Genomic DNA, 19,233 nt, shown 5'->3' on the forward strand with positions numbered 1-19,233 from the left:
CCCCCCAAAATGGAATAGAATAAGGTGAATGACTGAGGAATGGAATGAACAAAACAGAAAAGCAGGGTGAAATCAAAATCAGGCTTGATTAATAGCTGCAAAGTCTTTCTGGTGCAAGTAGGTGTAGTGAAGAGGCCAAAAATAAGGCTCCTTATTTTATATGATGGAGGTCTCCTCCCTCATAGAGTTCACAATCAAGTGGGATCAAAACGTACAAAGATACTCACCCCCAATGTACAACACAGGCCCAGAAAATTGTGACTATTAAGGCAGGAAATCAGAATAGAGAAGAAGCAATAAAGATGAGGAAGCATGACATACAGTCTTGATTTATATAATAACATGGTGGGTGGATGTAGAAAATGTTTTGAAATTTGGTGGATCAATGAAAGCCAATAGAAAGAGATGACACCTGAGATAAGTTCTGGAGGACCTCTGTGTGCAGCCATGGCCAGCTGCCACTCTCTGATACTTCTTCATGGGACCATCCAGGGAGACCCTCTGGACCTCAAAATTATATAAACATGGGCTAAAAGGTAGCTCTAGAGAGAGTAGAAAGTAATCACATAGACACCTACCTCAGAACTCCACAGAGAGTACCCCTAGTCTCCTAGCTCCATTCCTGTAGGGCTAAGGCTTGTCTTCTCAATCTGAGTGGTAATGACCTCTGCTCTTTGGCTCTGATTACCCAATTTTGGCTTCAAACTGTGGCCGAGGCAGCTGAGGGTCAGTGAGGTCACATAGGGGCCCTCCAAGATGGTATTGGGGCAGGTACAGTGCAGGCACAAGATAATAGCAGACAGGTGGTGTGACTTTTTAGAAGACAGCTGGGTTTTCCACTCTACTCATGTGTCTCTGCTCCTGACTGCTCAGTGTCCCAGCTGGCCTTCCTTTAGACAGACAGGGCCAGAACAGTGAACGTGATGGAATGTGTGCCATTTCAGTCCTTCCATCTCCCTCCCACACCCCTTGTACTCTGAAGCTTTTGAGGAAGTAGAGTCAACTAGACCCAATTGCCATTCAGCTCTGAGGTGGGAGGAGAGGAAGGGAAAACAAGCCATTCTATACTGTTAAAGAGGAAAACAGTCTTTAGAGGCAGGATGTATGGACTGGGATTTTCAGGAACACAGCAAATTTGGAAGAGCTGGGTAGCAAGAAAAACTGCCGAGCCAAGGCATGCTTTTACTTGCCTGAAACCACCAGGTAGACTCCTTTCCTACCGTGCTATATCATGAAACTAGGACCTTCTGGCTTAGGGTATGTAGTTTTTGGAGCTAGCTCCACAGCATTTGCAGGTATAGCTCAGAGTTGCCTGCTCACATGCTTTGCCACAGCAAGGCCATTATGTCAGATGGCTGCAAGTAATGTCACAAAAATCCCTGGAATTGTACCAAGCCCCCTGAAGTTACAGTTTAACTTGACCAGTGGCAATCTCTGTTGAAGGAAATTCATCTCCAACTCAGAGAAAGGTTGTCTAAAGATCACTCTGCAGGCAGAGCAGTCTGTTTAAAAACTGAAGAAACTAAATGAAGAAGGGATTGAAGGCAGCTTAGTCCCTGGACAAGTATAGAAATAGCAAGAAATTGTGTCTGGGCCTAGAATCCAGGACATAAAGAACATCAGTAGGAGTAGCAGCTGTGAGGAGAGGCAGAACTGGGGCCCACAGGACCCTGACTACCAGTTTAGAGAGTCTGGATTTAGTCCTGTAGAGCAGGAGGAGCCACTGAAGGGCTTTGAGTATAAGGATAGGTGCCTGAATCTCTGCCTTTGCAAACTTTCAGGGGCAGAGTATGCAAAATGATTTTATTGAAGACTTTAACTTATTATCCTCTCTACCAGTTTTCAGAAAGTCCACAGCTTTGCTTCAGGCAAGGCTTTGCCATGGGGACCTCTGTGTGCAGCCATGGCCAGCTGCCACTCTCTGATCCTTCTTGATGGGACCATCCAGGGAGACCCTCTGGACCTCAAAATGTTTGAAAGCACGGCCTGGGTAAGTTCCTGGCTTATTTAATCAAATGAGGAGAATGTAAAGAGATCTGTGCTGGGAGTCCTGAAGGCTTTCCAACTGTGGTTAAAATGAATTCTGCTCTGATCCTGCCAGAATTTGCCAACCTCCACTTCAGAGAACTCTGTCAAGGAGTGTAATGTGAAATAGGGCTCCACAACAAATAAATTTGGAAACTGCTGTTTACACAAAGTTAAAAAGATTTTTCTTCAGGATTTCTTTAATATACCATGGTTGCAATATGAATATTCAAGAGAGGACATGATATGCAACATTTAATAAACCTATTTGACCTCAAAACCTTCTTGACTGGCTATAGCATGGTGCAAATGTTCTCCAAACACCCTGGGAGAGACAGTTCTATAAAAGTGGGCCTTTTGTGGCCATATGTCACTTGACTGTGACAAGGTGACTGAAGAACTGAATTGATAATTTTAGTTTAAATTTAAACAGCAGCCAGGCGCAGTGGCACACTCCTGTAATCCTAGCTACTAGAGAGGCTGAGGCCACAGGATAGCAAATTTGAGACCAACCTCTACAACTTAATGAGGCCCTAAGGACTTAGTGAGACCCTGTCTCAAAATAAGAAATAAAAAGGGCTAGGGATGTGGCTTGGTGCTCCTCTAGGTTCAATCTCTGGTACCAAAAGATAATTTATTTTTTAAAACTAGCTTCAGTGGCTGGTAGTTACTATATCATACATATCGACATGGAGGATCCTCATTCCAACTGATTCCAATGTCTGAGCTGAGTGAAAATGACAACTGAAAGCTGTGAGCCCATCCCGGAGACTCCCATGACATAGCGGGAAGAGCTCTGCCTTCCACCCGTCTCTGTCATGTATTTGCAAATCAGAGTCAAAACTCCAAGTCTGTCTCTCATATGTTCATTTGGGATAATGATGTCTCATTCACAGACCTAATGAGCACTGAGATGATGAGCTCTGAGGAGCTTTGAACACTATCATGTGCCAAATGAGTGGAGGGTGTTCATGAATGAGCTAGCTGATTGATTACATTCTGCTGCCCTGCAAATAAAGCATTCTAAAGCCACTTACAGAGATATATAAAGTATTAGAGAGCATTTATACTTGTAAAACATGGATGGGGCTGGAGCTGTAGCTCAGTGGTGCAGCACTTGCCTAGCATGTGTGAGGCCCTGGGTTCGATTCTCAGCACCACATATAAATAAAACAATAAAGTTTTATCAACAACTTAAAAAATGGAGACAAATGTTTGTAGGGGCATGAAACATACCTTGTGAAGAAGCTAATAGAAATATATGTGGTAGAGACATTTTAGCTTCCTACAGGTCAAATGAATGAAAGGGGGAATCTGGTAGAGAGAGAAGTTTCTGAAGTCAGTTAAAAACCATTTTTTAAACTTTTTAAAAATATATTTATTATTTTTTTTTAGTTGTAGTTGGACACAATACTTTTATTTATTGTATATGGTGCTGAGGATCGAACCCAGGGCCTTGCTAGGCGAGCACTCTACCACTAAGCCACAACCCCAGACCTAAAAACCATTTTTGCTGTGGAGAAATTTCTGGCATAAAGACAAAACAGTAACCAGTTTACTGGATCTTAATGAGAAGAACCTGTATGTTACCACACAGCAATATCCTTATCAGCATCATTGGAACAATGATGAGTGATTACTACATACGACTTGGATCCTGGTCCAGTAATGTCTCCTTCCCCATCAGAGGAGGGTCGGTTTGCCTACAAGTGACATACAAGTTGGGGTCATTTTTGAAACATAAATCTTGAGTATTATCTCTGTAAGAACTGTCAGAACAGTTGTATCCCCCCCAACAAAGCATAAATATGCAAGATTATTCATTGGGCTTAAGGCTGAGTCAGAAGCAGGTTTGAGTTAAATATCAAAATTGGAGTTTGTTAGTTAGGAAGCCTCCACTGAGTTTAAGGGGGAGTCCTTATAGATTCTTAAGAATTTTAGCTCTAGAAGAAATGTAAGAATATTTTTTAGAATAAATTAAAATCTGAGATATGAAGTGATATCCCCAAGATCAAACAACTAAGTGGCATAGTGGAGAAGAGATACTATCTTTATTTTTCCTCCCCTGCTCTTTCTATCTAATTACCTTTCTCATATTTTAGTATTGGTTTCTCAGTGGTATAGATGGTTACCACTGTAGCATTTAAAGAATACTAACCATTTTCAAATGTGATTTCTAATTGGCTAACAGCTAACTTGCTAACTCCCTAGTTAAATAAATTAGGTTAGTAGCACAGATATAGTATAAAGAAATAGTCTCTGGTTTATCTCAGGACATAATTCTAGCCCATCTAAAAGCTATTGTGCTCCACAATATTGAAGACTATATCTCCACTTAATCTCTCCTCCAATTACTAGACATAACCATTTAGGAAGAGTCCTTGATCTGCAGCCAGCACTTTTTCATCAATTACAACTAAAAATATATTCACAATATTTCTGGCTTTTTGACATTCTACAAAAAGGTCTTAAATATAAATCAACACAATAGAAATTTGACAATGACAATATTAAGATAATTGTCCTAGAAGAGAAAACTATGTGAGAAGGACTTTGAAAAGATTAAAGTGCTATTAAAATGAGAGATATTTCTTTTGTATTATTTTTCTCCAAGGCATCTTATAAATGTTTTCATTTTACAATAGAAAATGGAAGATTGTAATGTGAACGCCTACAAATTTGGCATGTCAGACTCAAACACAATAATAAAACCAGGACCAGAAGCCAGCCAGGTATGATTTGCTTCTTTAAATCCTATAGCTCTTTTCCCTTAAGACGAGTGAAACTTCCAGACTTTCACCTATTTTTATGTTCCGGGTTTTAAGCTTTATCTTAACAAACCCCATAGTTGCTTTGGTCATTCTTTAGTCGTAAATCCATCCATTCGTTTGTTCAGCACTTGCTCGCTGACTACTGGGGAATGCCAGACCGTATGCTAGGATTCAAACTAAGACATGCTGGGCTTGTGTTGGAAGAGCCCAAAGACTGGGAAAAAAATCAATACAGGTGCAAATAAGTGTGATATGATGTGCCAACGACTCCAACAAAAGCAGAAGAATGAGCCACGGGAGTCCAGAGACAGGAGCCGTGTGCTGTTTCTGGGGGAGGGAAGCAGTCCTTGGAGCCTTGTCACTCACAGGAAGTGAGCTTAGCTGTAAGGTTATTAGGATTCTCCAGACACTCAAGGGGACAGGACTTGCAGATCAGACATCTTGTGGAGGAAGTCCCCTTAGAAGGGAGCCAGGAAAGTATCCATATTGTGAAAAATACACTATTGTATGACGTGCTAGGCTCATGGAGGAGGAAACTATTTTGTTGATGTGCATCTGGGAAATAGCTCTTGCTGTCTTTCTAAGCTCCCTTTTGTGGATGCCTCTGCAGAGTCCTGTAGAAGCCATTGCCATCTTGCGCCAGTTTCCGTTTTCATCAAGCCTGCAGAGGATGTCTGTGATCGCTCAGCTGGCCGGGGAGCATCACTTCCGTGCCTACCTGAAGGGTGCCCCGGAGATGGTGGCCAGGTTCTGCAGACCCGAAACAGGTACCGACATTTTTCTCTTTCAAGAGGTGAAATCATTTAAAAGGCTAAACACAAAAGCAAATGCCAGCCCTGAAAACACACACACACACACACACACACACACACACACACACACAAACGCAAAAAGCTCCACAATCAATGAATGGGGAACAGGTTGATTTTTGGATGGGTGGAAAGTGGGTTTAGAAGATTCCATAATGCAGGGTATAATTTCAAGGTATAGAGGCCAAGAATAAAGAATCTGCCATGGTCCAGCCAGAAAAGCACAACCACAATGAGGTACCAGGGAAGGAAATGTAGGACAAGGCATCAGGAGTTAGAAGAGGAAGCCACTTAGGTCAGAGAAACAGAGAGGGAGGGTGAGAATGAGAGGTATTCAGAGGGAACCAAAGGGTGAGGTCTGGACACTAGTCTGGTTCTGCAAACAGGTCTCTGTCACCTCTGGGAAGGAGGAGAGGTTCTAGTTTTGAGGGCTCAGACAAATCATTGGAAGGAGAATATAGGAAAGATAAATCTTTTAGAAAAAGGGGTGATTAAAGTAAATTAGAGGATTTCAGAGCAAGATAACTGATCATTTTTACAACCATTTTATTATTCTGGACCAGACTTTGAGATGATTTGTATTATTTCTTAGTCTTATAAACATATGTACTTTCTAAGCAACAATCAGGTTTATAAGAATATTGTTGCATTCAGAGGAGTTCATTGGACAAAATTGGACGTTTTTCTCCTGATTTTCATTTATTTTCTCCTTATGATTGCTGATAGCCATCAATTTGTTCATAGAATTCTAGATTTTGTGAATGCTGGCTCTAGTTTCTCTATTTGGAGTCTTTTATTTCTTTGCCCTTAGAAGTGACCCTTTCTTTTCTGCCTTTGATCTTCCTCATAGCTCCCGTTAACTGTCTTTCACAGATGACCGCCTATCTTTGGCTTTCTCTTGTGTTTTCAGCCACACTGAGACAGTCAGCATCTTCTGGGTATCCTGCTGGTATCTACAGCCCTTGTTCTATTGGAAGAGTTGGACCTGTCACCTGCCACTTCTTGTTCTCATGGCCGCCCTTCCAGTTCTTTCTGTTGTCCAAACTCCTGATCTTTCCCATAGGCGAACACCATCTTCTGTGACCCCCACCCCTCTCTCTTCAAGAAAAGGAAAATTAGGAACTTCTTTGAAAGTAGATCTCCACCTTCAGGAATATTCTAGAATTATTCTAGAAATTCTGAGATAAATGGGAGCATAGTAATCTGCAACCCTCTCATTTTGTGGATGAGGAACTGAGGTGCAGAAGATAGGCGACTTGGCCCGGGTGAGGAAGCTAGTCAGGAGTGGAGTGGAAACTAAAACCCAGTTGTTTTTCCACCTTAGCTACCACATCCTTGCTTTCCTATGACACACACACACAGCTCATTATAAACCATGAAGAGTTCCTTATATTACATAGCATAGTCATCATGTCCAAATACAAAAATGTTGGCATTGTGTCATCTGAAGCAGGGATTGGCAAACTTTTCCCCAAAGAGCCAGATGGTACATATTTTAGGACTTGCTGGTCACACAGTATCTGTGTTGACAACTCAACCCTGCCACCATAGCCCCAAAGCAGACACAGACAATAAGCAAACCAGTGGGCACATCCATGTGTCAATAAAACTTTATTTACAAACCAAGCAGGGGGTCCTTGGCCTGTGTACCATAGTTCATCAACCCCTATTCTGGAAGATCAGCTCTTTCTCTTACTCCATCCAAATACACATAGTGCTGAGGTCTGTCCTTATTGAACCCAGTCAAAATGACACCAGTTTGTCTTGACCAGCTTGGGCTGGTATAACAAAACCCCATAGATTAGGCATTTTAAACAGTGGAGATCTCTCACCATTCTGGAAACCAGAACATTCAAGATCATCATGCTGGCCAATTGGGTTCTTGGTGAGGGCTGCCATTTTGGCTTGCCGATGGCAGCCTTCTTGCTGAATCCTCATAGGGTAACAAAGAGATCATCTCTTATATGTCATCATTCTACTCATGAGGGCTCCACCTTCATGACTCAATTACCTCTCAAAGGTAAATGCACTTCCAAATGCAGTCACATTTGGGGGGAGTCTGTACATACGAATTTGGGGGCTCACAAACAATCAGTCCTTAGCACAGTCGATGACCAGCACACCTTTGACATTTATTTCCACCCAAATAAGAAGAACACACTGATAAACTTGTTTCTAACTTTTGTCTAAAGTTTTAAGCTTTCTATTAAAACAGTTTTATGACATGAAAATTAAAACCAGGTACAGCAACAGCATCCTGGAATCTCAATCAGGATCTAAACAGCCCATGTGACCTTACGTTTGCCTCTTTTCTTTTGACAGTGCCCAAGAATTTCCCACAGGAGCTGAGGAATTATACAGCGCAAGGCTTCCGTGTCATTGCCCTGGCTCACAAAGTTCTGAAGATGGGGAAGCTCTCAGATGTGCAGCGTTTAGCAAGGTAAGGAGTCAGAAATCAGCACGAGCACAGACTCCCTGTGCATGAGGTGAATGAGTCCTAGAAATGGATGGATGAACAGCTCACATCTACAGGAAGACTCTTGGAGATGGACAACTGAACTCATCTGGTCCTCTGATGTGGAGATGAGCAATTGTAGGTGAGACTGGGGAAGATTTACTTAGGTCACAATGTTAGTTGGTGGGAGAACAACAGGATTGCCATTGAGATTTCTGACTCCTAAACAGCATATGCTATTCCGGCCCTGCACCACCTTAGTCTCAGCTCTCCTCCCACCTCTGAGTGCTATGGGAACAACCTATTTGAGTGTCCCACATATAAAAAGGCTGAGAGAGGGGGACAGTTGCAAATTTGAAAGATTTCCAGAATCACTTAGACTCATTTTTTGTTGTTGTTGTTTTTTCAGGGCTGAATACTGTACCTCTCTGAGATATGGGAAAGTAATGAGTACAAATTGAATTCTTTCTAAGAAATAAAATTCAATATTCTTAATTACATTAAAGGGGAAAAATTGTCCTCATTAGAGGGTAATCTATGCACTATTGTTTCTTCCAATATTCTTTAGCTTTCAAAGGTTGTTTTAAAATTATCTATGATAAAGGAGTAGAGAAATACTGTGGAAAATTGAATAGCTGATCAACTATGTATTACTTGTTTTAGAGATATTTGATTTATGTTGCTGATGGAGAGATCCTTATTTATATGTAATTCGCTCCTTCATGTCAAATACTGATGTCCTGGGTTTAATATTATTACTTGCAGCCTAAGTCCATCTAAGATAATCAGCAATCATTGCCCTTTTCTTACTCTGTGCCTGTTTCCCCATCTACAAGCTCTAAGGAGCTTTTCAGCCATGACATTTTAATCTTTGAAATACAATCATAAAGTTCATTTTGAAATATAAGAGTGACATCTTCTGATTTAGCATTCCAGGTGTTTGCTATTCTTGAGCAATCACAAGGACTCATAACACATGGGACTTTGTAATTTTCAAACACAAATTTGAATAACAAACATTAAGGTTATATGTGAAGACAAGATTTACATAGCTACTTCTGGAGTGTAACCACTGCCCAGCTGCCACGTACAAATGCAGCTGTTCCTATTTAAGAGTCACTAGTGGAACAGACAATGTTAGGAATATAACAAAATATTAAAATGTGCTAGATTTCCAACCATCTCAGGTTTCCCAGGGAATCTCAGGAGCCTATGAAGTTCTGAGCATTTACTTACTATCTTCAGAAAGGGTAAAGGGATAAGTTTTTGATTTTTATTAAGATCTAATTATATTTAACAAAGTTTTCCAATTAGGAAAATCAAAACTTCTAAAAGATTAGAGTCATAAGAGGGGAAGTGAGTTTCTTGAGATAACTTGAAAAAAAATATTACCTGAAATTTAAAAAACAGAAGAAATACTTCACTGAGATTTGCCTCTTCATTGATTCAGCAAATATCTCTTGACCTTTTCTATGTGTTAGATCCTCAAGGAACCGAGGATTCATTCAGAAGTAAATAAAATGAAGTCCTTGCCTTAAGAACTTTATATACTAATTGAGGAAAATAGATAATAAAATCAATCTGTAAAATATTGTCTTGTTGGCAATTTTTAAATGTCCTGAAGCAGGTCAGGAGGGCTTTTCAGAAGACAGAGAGTGCCATTTTGCAGGGGGTGATCAGGGAGGCCCTCTGAGGAGCAGCATTTGAATAGAGATCTGAGTAAAATATGAGGGCAAGCCAGCAGATTCCCAGAGGCCAGCATTGCAGGGAATAAGAATGGTGGGTGCAAAGATCTTGACGTAATGGCGTTGTTGGAAATGTGGAGAAGCCTGAAGCTGAGAATGAGGGCAGGAGTCGTAAAACAGAAAACACGTGTCTGTCTCTGTTTTTGTTTTGTGCTTTGTGCATTGCAGCCAAGAAATCATTGGCCAGACCAATATCAAGAAAATGCTCCCCTATGTTTCCCTCCAGGAGCTTCCGTCTCCAGTCTTATGTTTTAGTCCTTGATCCGTTTCCAGTTGGTTTTTGTGTGTGGTGTAAGACAGAGTTCTAATTTCATTCTTTTGCATGTGGATATTAAACTAAAAATCTCCTGTACAGCAAAGGAAGCAATCCAGAGACTGAAATAGAAAATTTGCAAACCATGTATCTGATAAGAAATTAATACCAAAAATGTATAAGGAGCATAACTCAATAACAACAAAATAAATAACCCAATTAAAAACTGATCAGAGCATCTGAGCAGACATTTCTCCAAATAAGATTTATAAATGGCCAACAGGTACATGAAAAGGCACTGAACATCACTATCAGTGAAGTGCAAATCAAAACCTCAAGGCTATTAGGATGACTGTTTAAGAAAATTAAAAACATCACAGGTGTTGGTGAGGATATGGAGAAATTGAACTATATACACTGTTAGTAGAAACACATGTAGGTGCAGTGGTCCAACTGCTATCCAAAATAATAGGGTGTTTCCTCAAACAGTTAAAAGTAGAAGGACCATATGATCCACCAATGCCACAATCCCACTTCCAAGCATATGTCCAAAAGAATTGCAATCAGGATCTCAAAGGGATCTCTGAATTTCCATGTTCTTTGCAGCATTTGTGTGTGTGTGTGTGTGTGTGTGTGTGTGTGTGTGTGTGTGTGTGCAATAGCCACAATAGGGAAATAGCCTAAATGTCCATCAGTGGATGAATAAATAAAGAAAATGTGGTACATATATACAATGGAATATTATTCAGCCTTTAAAAAAGGTTTCAGCCCAAAGTAACTTAGCAAGAGCCTGTCTCAAAATAAAAAACAATAACAATAATAATAAAGGGCTGGGAATGCAGCTCAGTGGTTGAGAACCCATGAGTTCATGTTCAAGGTACAAAAAAGAAGAAGAAGAAGAAGAAAGAAACTCTCATGCCATGTCAGACAACATAGATGCATCAGGATGTATATCATGCTAACTGAAATAAACCAGTTGCAGAAAGACAAATACTGCACAATCCCACTTATACTATGTATCTATAACAATCAAACCCTTAGAAATAAAGAGTGAAATGACGATTACGAAGGACGAGGGAGAGGGGAGTGGCAGCTACTTAGTGGGTATAAACTTTTAGTTGTGCAAGATGAATAAGTTCTAGAGATCTGCTGTACAACATGGTGCCTATAATTATCAATGCCATCCTGTACACTTTAAAATTTTGTTAGGAGGGTGATCTTAAGTGTTCTTATCACAAAGCAAAACAAAACAAAACAAAAAATGGGAGCAGGAGGAAACATTTGGGGGTGGTGGATATGTTTATTATTTTGATTATTATGATGATTATTTTGTTGCAGAAGTGTATACATATTGCTGAAACCCATCAGATTGTGAACATTACATATGTGTGGTTTTTATAGGACAATTACAACTCAGTAATACTGTTAAAAATAAAATTCTTTAAAATTATTAAATTGGTGAGAAGATTTTGGTATCTTCCCTTTGGTTCCAGTCAACATAAAAATATTAATACAATTTATAATAAAGAAATAATAAAGTTAAATTTGACAAATTCCATGTTAGGTAGATTTTCTTTTATAGTATTTTCTGAGCTCACTAAAACAGAATTGATATTTTTGAGTGTGCCAAAGTGCCTAGTAAGAGATTTGAAACAAAGTAGTTATTTAGTAGGTGGATTTTTCTTTAATGAATGATGGAGAAATCTTTACAATTCCAAAGAGAAATTTCTTCCCTGTGTTTGAATGATTACTTCAGATAAAGTTTGAATGATTACTGCAGATGAGCTAGATCAACACACTTCTGCAGATTCCAAGTGGGTGGGAAGTGCTAGTTGAATTGACAGGGTAGAAGTAGGATACAGGGACACCAGAGCCAGAGAGAGATGGCAAGAGCCTAGCTGGCTCATCATGTAGAGCCCCGGAAAGGCTGAGAGTCTGCTACACCATGCACTGAGAAAATGGTGCTCAGACCCAAGGCGGAACGTGGATCCTTAGGACTCCCTTTCCCCTCCCCTCCTCTCTTCCTGCCTGCTTACTCTCACTCTGCCCAGAAAAACAGAACAATGAATGGTCAAGAAAAAGTCCTTGGAGCCCGAACCCACAGTATGTAGATCGTAGCCAACTTTTTCTTCTATCAGACGCCCCAAGAGTTAAAAACAAGAATCGACAAATGGGACTTACTTAAACTAAAGAGTTTTTTCTCAGCAAGAGAAACAATAAGAGAGGTAAATAGAGAGCCTACATCCTGGGAACAAATTTTTACTCCTCACACTTCAGATAGAGCCCTAATATCCAGAATATACAAAGAACTCAAAAAATTAAACAATAAGATAATAAATAACCCAATCAACAAATGGGCCAAGGACTTGAACAGACACTTCTCAGAGGAGGATACACAATCAATCAACAAGTACAAGAAAAAATGCTCACCATCTCTAGCAGTCAGAGAAATGCATATCAAAACCACCCTAAGATACCATCTCACTCCAGTAAGATTGGCAGCCACTATGAAGTCAAACAACAACAAGTGTTGGCGAGGATGTGGGGAAAAGGGTACACTTGTACACTGCTGGTGGGTCTGCGAATTGGTGAGGCCAATTTGGAAAGCAGTATGGAGATTCCTGGGAAAGCTGGGAATGGATCCACCATTTGACCCAGCTATTGCCCTTCTCGGACTATTCCCTGAGGATCTTAAAAGAGCATACTATAGGGATACTGCCACATCAATGATCATAGTGGCACAATTCACAATAGCTAGACTGTGGAACCAACCTAGATGCCCTTCAATAGATGAATGGATAAAAAAAATGTGGCATCTATACACAATGGAGTATTATGCAGCACTATAAAATGACAAAATCAGAATTTGCAGAGAAATGGATGGCGTTAGAGCAGATTATGCTAAGCGAAGCTAGCCAATCCTTAAAAAACAAATGCCAAATGTCTTATTTGATATAAAGAGAGCAACTAAGAACAGAACAGGGAGGAAGAGCATGAGGAAAATACTAACATTAAACTGAGACGAGTGGGGGGAGAGAAAGGGAGAGAGAAGGGAAAGCATATGGAAATGGTAGGAGACCCTCAATGTTACACAAAATTACATATAAGAGGTTGTGAGGGGAAAAGGGGGGGGGGGGAAACAAGGGAGAGAATTGAACAACAGCAGATGAGGTAGAGAGGGAAGATGGGAGGGGAGTGGTAGGGGGATAGTAGGGGATAGGAAAAGTAACCGAATACAACAGTCACTAATATGCCATTATCTAAAAATGTGAGTGTGTAACTGATGTGATTCTGTAATTTGTATTTGGGGTAAAAATGGGAGTTCATAACCCAATTGAGTCAAATGTATGAAAGATGATATGTCATGAGCTTTGTAATGTTTTGAACAACCAATTAAAAAAAAGAAAGAAAGAGTCCTTGGCCCCAAATTTACATTTTAAGAATCCTGTTCCATTTCAGAGGTGAGATCCTACATAACTTGTAACCCACTTAGACACAAGTCTTCAGTCTCAAATTCTCAAAACTCCAAACCCTGGCTGAAGCCCTTTCATTACTGGTGGTAACAGATGCAGGTAAAAAAAATGACCTCATGTTCCACAGTTACTATGGAACCTTGTATGTAGGATGCACTGAATAAATGTTGAATAAATTAAAATTTTGATTACAAGCTAAAAAGAAAAAAGAAAGATGCAAATTGAAAAAATTTATACCTTTAACCCAATTTTTAAAAACTAACAGAAGGGTTGGAAGATAAGAATATTGTTTAAAAAATAAAAACTGGAGTTGAAAACCAGAAGTAACTAAAAGATTTATAAGTGGTTGCCTCTGGAAATGGGAAAAGAGGTGAGGTTGTAGGGGCAGGAACTGTTGGTTTTCCTTGTAAACTCTTGGGTTCTTTTTTATTTTTTTGTAACATGTACATGTATAACATTAATAAAACATAGACATTTTAAAGAAAATGAACAAAATTCAATGGTTGAATCTACATGGCTACACTTTAATATTGATTTTTTTCCCCCTGAATCCAAAGGGAGAAAGTGGAGTCCGAGTTAACATTTCTGGGACTTCTCATCATGGAGAATCGCTTGAAAAAGGAAACCAAACCAGTCTTGAAGGAGCTGAGTGAGGCCCGCATCAGGACCGTGATGATCACAGGTGTGTTGGTTTCTGAAGGCCTGACCAGGTGACTGTATCCTGGGCATAAGAAAAAGATGTGTGGGCTGAGTGAGTTCATGGAACAAATATGTCTTGTGGCTGAGGCTTCTACCCTGTGATCCAGTTACCTGTGTAGCTCCCCAGCAGGACCAGGAGTTTGGGAGGCAGGGACCATATCTCATGCTCTCTGTCTAAAACCCACTCCCTCTACCCAGGATCTGCACAGTGCTCAGAGACTCACAGCAGATGTTTAACATGAGGACAGATATGCTGTCATCAAGAATCCCAGTGAAACCTCTGTGTAAAGGACATGAGCTCTGGTTGACAGAGCCCAGGGCAGAAGGGCCAGGCTTGGAGAATGTCTCAGTCATGGTCTGGCCCTGGGATTTCTATGGCTATGTGGAATCCAGATCCTGAGAATTGCTTTGTGCTATCACACGAATCATATTATGTTCACAACTACACGCTATGTGTCACCTGAGGGTTAGTCAGTCAGAAGGTGCTTAAACACTTTTGGACACAATGCCAAGCAGCTGAAAGGAGATGTGAACCCAGTACTTGCCCACTCAGGGCAGACAGTTTTGGGCAGAGAGGAAGATGATTCACAAAGCAATAGATGCCCCCAAAAGTAAAGTGAAGGAGGAAGAACTCAATTCTGGTTGCTGATATAGGATGTTTGAACTTAAAACAAGCAAAGTTTCTTTGCCTTTTAGGTGATAATCTTCAAACAGCCATTACTGTTGCAAAGAATTCTGAAATGATTCCTCCAAGCAGCCGGGTGATCATTATTGAAGCCAGTGAACCAGAAGAGCATATTCCTGCTTCCTTGACCTGGCAACTCATGGAGAACCAAGAGATGGGAACTGGGAAGAAAGTGAGTGAATGTGAGAAGCCCCTTCCCTGGGCCTGGGCTGGTGGAGGACTGCCTGACACCGCACAGCCTCGTCAACTCCAGAAGTCATCTCAGTAATGGTCCCTCACATTGACCAGACTGTGACAGTTGGCGAAGCTTTTCCAGCAGTACTCCTGCATACCATAGTCACCTGCAGGAGTTTTCAATTTCCCGATGCAGGAGACACCAATTAAATCAGAATGCCTGGGGTGGGAGCCTACACCAGTCCTCTTTCCTGGAGATTCCCATGTGCAGTGATGGCTGAGAACTACTGATTTATGCCCATATTTCCCATTTGATACTCACCATAACTGTGTGCATTTGGGAAAACTGTGTGCTTTACAATAAGAAAACAGGCAGAGAAAAGTAAGCTTGTCAAGGCACAAACTGGTTAAATGGCAGAGCAGAAACTGGAGCCAGGTCTGTTTGATTCCACAGATCCCTGCCATGTCGATTGTGCCTGTGACATGGAGTTGACAGGTGCTGGGTTTCTGTAGATGGCAAACTTCCTGTGCATTTGCACAACAGAAGAGCTCTTCCTGTGATGAGAATGAGCTTTAGCCTGCATTCTGTCTCTAAAGGGAGCACCTATGCTTTTGTGTGACTTCAAAGAGATGGCCCTTCCAGTTGATGAATTATAAAAATGCTCCCTTGCTCTGGCCTTACAGGTTGTAAGGTATAGTGTGGGCCTTTGTGTAGTACACAAACTGCACAACTGTACAGAGTGACCCTGTCCCTAGGAAGAGGTGGGTTAGTTTGGCTCAATGCATGTCGTCCATGTCAGAGTTCAGGACCTTCATTAATTTTAACCATCTGTCCACTCACATTGCTCATTCATGAGTTTAATACCTTTACCGAAGTTTAGGTCACCCGTGAGGGAAGTACATCACAGTCAGCACCGTCCTCCTCCCAGGCGTTCTCCAACACACTTCCTCTCCCATCCTTTTTAGTAGAAGCAGAGAGATTCCTGTCCTTGTCCCAGGTGGATGGCTTCAGAGCATGTCTTTTGTTAGTTGTTTTGCAATTGGTGCTAGAAGAGGAAATCTTTACCTTGCCTCCCAGTAACAAAGCTTACCCTGACATGAATTTCTCTAATGAATTAAATGTTGTCATCTCCTCTGCTATTTGAATTCAGAGTCCTACATAAATATGAGGCCCTCTGAGAAATGTGGCATGAAAAAACCATTTTCAGCTGTTGACATGATGAGATCAGAGGCATTAAATGCTTCCTCCCCAGAGGGTAGCAGTGGGGCTAGAACACCCCCAGAGTAAGGCTCTGACAGGTGAGAGACAGGAGGGAAGGGCTTTGGAGAAGACAAATGGGCTGGCACAATGGGACGTGGAGTGTGGAAGAGGGTGCGAGTGCCATGAAGAAAGGGGTCACCTGTTTTGGTTGAGTCAAAGAGGTCAGGTGCTGAAAGGAATGAGGGACTCAAAAGGATTCTAAATGCTTTACACTAAAGTAATTGAACAAATGAGCAGCAAGAGATCTTAGGACGTTAACGTTTGCACGAGGAGGAGAGGTATGGAGCGTTCTTCCTTCTAATTACTAGCTGGTACCTTGGAAGGATTTCCACGGGAGACTGATGTCACGAGTCTTCTCTCTGGGGAAAGGGTCCAGAGCACCGTGTTGTCAAAGCACGTAGGTGCATACGCTTTAGGCAGGGGACAGTTTGCGTGTCTTCTTCCCCTGGATCAAAGTTCCATGGGCAAGTTGCACGTCCTACATTTGCTGACCCTGACAGTTCCTTCCCCAAAATATAGGAAAGCAGAGACATTCCTCCAGCACCCATGTAAAAAACGATGCCCTTTTGGTTTTAGGAAGCTTATGTTAATATTGGAAACAGTTCCGGTCCTGATGGGGAAACAGGGAGCAGTTACCATTTTGCAATGAGTGGGAAATCATACCAAGTGATATTTCAGCATTTCAACAGCTTGCTTCCAAAAGTAAGTACTGGGAAAGTGAAGTTTTTGTTTTGCTTTTCAAATTAGTAGGGCAAAAGTGGGAAGAGAGTAATGAGAGCAACGATGACCGCTGAGGTTGTCACAGAGTTAAGGAATAAGCATCTTCAGAGGGGCTGCCCTTGCAGAAGGTTCCAGGTCCTGGACACGCACACAGCCTCCTCTCCAGGGGTGGAGTTCTGGGGTCTCCCCTCACTCCTGTGGCCAATTCCTTCTCAGCTTCCATCCTTCATTCCCTCCCCACCTTGGAGAATTTCCCAAATAGTTTCAAACACAATGCCTATTGGAAACCGAGGCTCTCCTATGAAAACCACCAACTCCTGCAGGTTGAGCTGTATTCCCCTTCCTGTCTTGATTCCTAAATTACAGTGGGAGGCAACAAAGGCCCCACAGTTTATTTTCAAAATCATTTGTTACCTTGTCCTCTATGTGTCCTATTTTAAAATAGTGCTGTGCAGGGTTGTGCTGTCAAAGTGGAGGAGATAAATGGAGCACACGCTTAAGGCAGCAACCATCTGTTAGCAGTTCCTTAAAAATTCTGTCATCTCACCAGTCAAGGATGGTAGAATCTAGATCCCTAAGGTGTCTAGAAAGCTCTTAGTGTGGTTCCGTCTTATAGACATAGGAAGCTCTGACTCAGAGAGGTTAAGTCCCTTGCTTAAGGTTTGCATAGCTCATTGGGACACAGCTGAGGACAGAACTTTGTTTCTCAGCTTCTGGTCTATTGCTCTTTTCTCTGCCTGCGCTCTGAGACAGTGTGTAGTAAAAAGAGCTGCATTTCCTTAAGCGTTTTTATTTCTATGCTCTGCTGCTTCTTAGTTATTATTATTAATTAGAGGTCATCTCATCTTGGAAAAATGGTCTGGAAAAAACGTAATAGAGTTGTGATGAAGGACTCAAGTGAAAGTTCAATGTTAAAGCATTAAATCCCTTGATTCTCTTTCCTGACGTTAGCTCTAATGACATACCACCCAATGCTATATTAAATCAGTGGCCAGGAAGGATTTTTCAGGACTTCTATTTTTATAATGTTCTTCCTAATTGTATTTGCAATGGTTATTTTTTTTTTCTTTAGATTCTGGTGAATGGAACCGTTTTTGCAAGAATGTCTCCTGGGCAGAAATCAAGCCTTATTGAAGAATTTCAGAAATTAAAGTAGGTGGTACGCATGAAAGGAGAATGTATTTGTTACCTATTGCTGCATAACAAATTCCCCTAATCCTTAGCTTAGAATAACACTATTTATTATTTTACCTTTCTGTGGGTGAGGAGTTCAGGTTTGGCTTAGTTAATTAAGTCTCTGGTTCAGGGTCTGTCACAAGGATGTCATCAGGTGTCTGTCAGGACTGCTGTCTTCTCAGTGCTCCATTAAAGAGAGATGTGCCATCAGCCTCTCTCTCACATGTTGTTGGATGGATTCAGTGCCTTGTGGGCAGTTGGACTAACAGCCTTAGCTCTTCACTGGCTGTTGGAAGAAGACACTCTCAGGTCTTTGACATGTGAGCCATTCATAAGAAAGCTCATAGTGTGGTAGCTAGCCTCCATAAAGTGAGAAAGTAGGAAGAATCAGAGAGAGGGAGAGGGGGGAGAGAGAATGTTGTTGATTCTCATACCTTAATCTCAGATGTGACTTCCTGTCATTTTTGCTGCCTTCTCCTCATTAGAAGCAAATCAGTGGGTCCAGCCCACATTTAAGGGAATAGATTTCACAGCAGTGTGTCAGTGGGTGGCGACCACTGAGAGCCATTAAAGAGGCTACCTACCTCCAACAACATTCATTTTGTGGCCCAAGATACACTTTAGTGTATCTTAGAGGAAGATCTTCTGTTGAGATGTGGAGAAAGGAAGCAATGGGGGGTTTGTATAGCTCAGAATGTGAAAGCATATGTGTTCCCACCTGAAATCATCAGATCCTCTAGAAGATGTGTAACCTTCTAGTCCTCATGGGAAAAAGCAAAATGGCACCTGGCAGGGATTAGATATAGAGGTCAAAGTCAAAGACAGATCTTTCCTTCTCTCCCTCAAAAATACAGATGAGCTGGGGATGGTGGCTCATTTCTTGAGCTCAGAAGGCTGAGGCAGGAGGGTTGTAAGCTCAAAGCCAACTTCAGCAACTTAGCAAGGTCCTAAGCAACTTAGTGAGATCCTGTCTACAAATAAAATATA

At 41.3% G+C, this 19,233-nt stretch overlaps 1 protein-coding gene across 1 annotated transcript in view; it reads left to right on the forward strand.

Moving 5' to 3' along the window:
- ATP13A5 (ATPase 13A5) overlaps positions 1–19,233 on the forward strand; it is a gene marked incomplete at its 5' end in the record, with an annotated part of 107,813 nt that overhangs the window by 55,990 nt on the left and 32,590 nt on the right. The window contains 8 exons of the mRNA XM_081302842.1: positions 1,840–1,990; positions 4,671–4,757; positions 5,407–5,563; positions 7,928–8,045; positions 14,089–14,213; positions 14,927–15,087; positions 16,927–17,052; positions 18,143–18,222. Coding sequence (XP_081158968.1) covers positions 1,840–1,990; positions 4,671–4,757; positions 5,407–5,563; positions 7,928–8,045; positions 14,089–14,213; positions 14,927–15,087; positions 16,927–17,052; positions 18,143–18,222 — 1,005 coding nt within the window. The remainder of the gene's footprint in view (positions 1–1,839; positions 1,991–4,670; positions 4,758–5,406; positions 5,564–7,927; positions 8,046–14,088; positions 14,214–14,926; positions 15,088–16,926; positions 17,053–18,142; positions 18,223–19,233) is intronic.

Source organism: Spermophilus citellus (assembly GCF_964194105.1).
Source record: "Spermophilus citellus genome assembly, chromosome: 7".
Taxonomy (NCBI): Eukaryota; Metazoa; Chordata; class Mammalia; order Rodentia; family Sciuridae; genus Spermophilus; species Spermophilus citellus.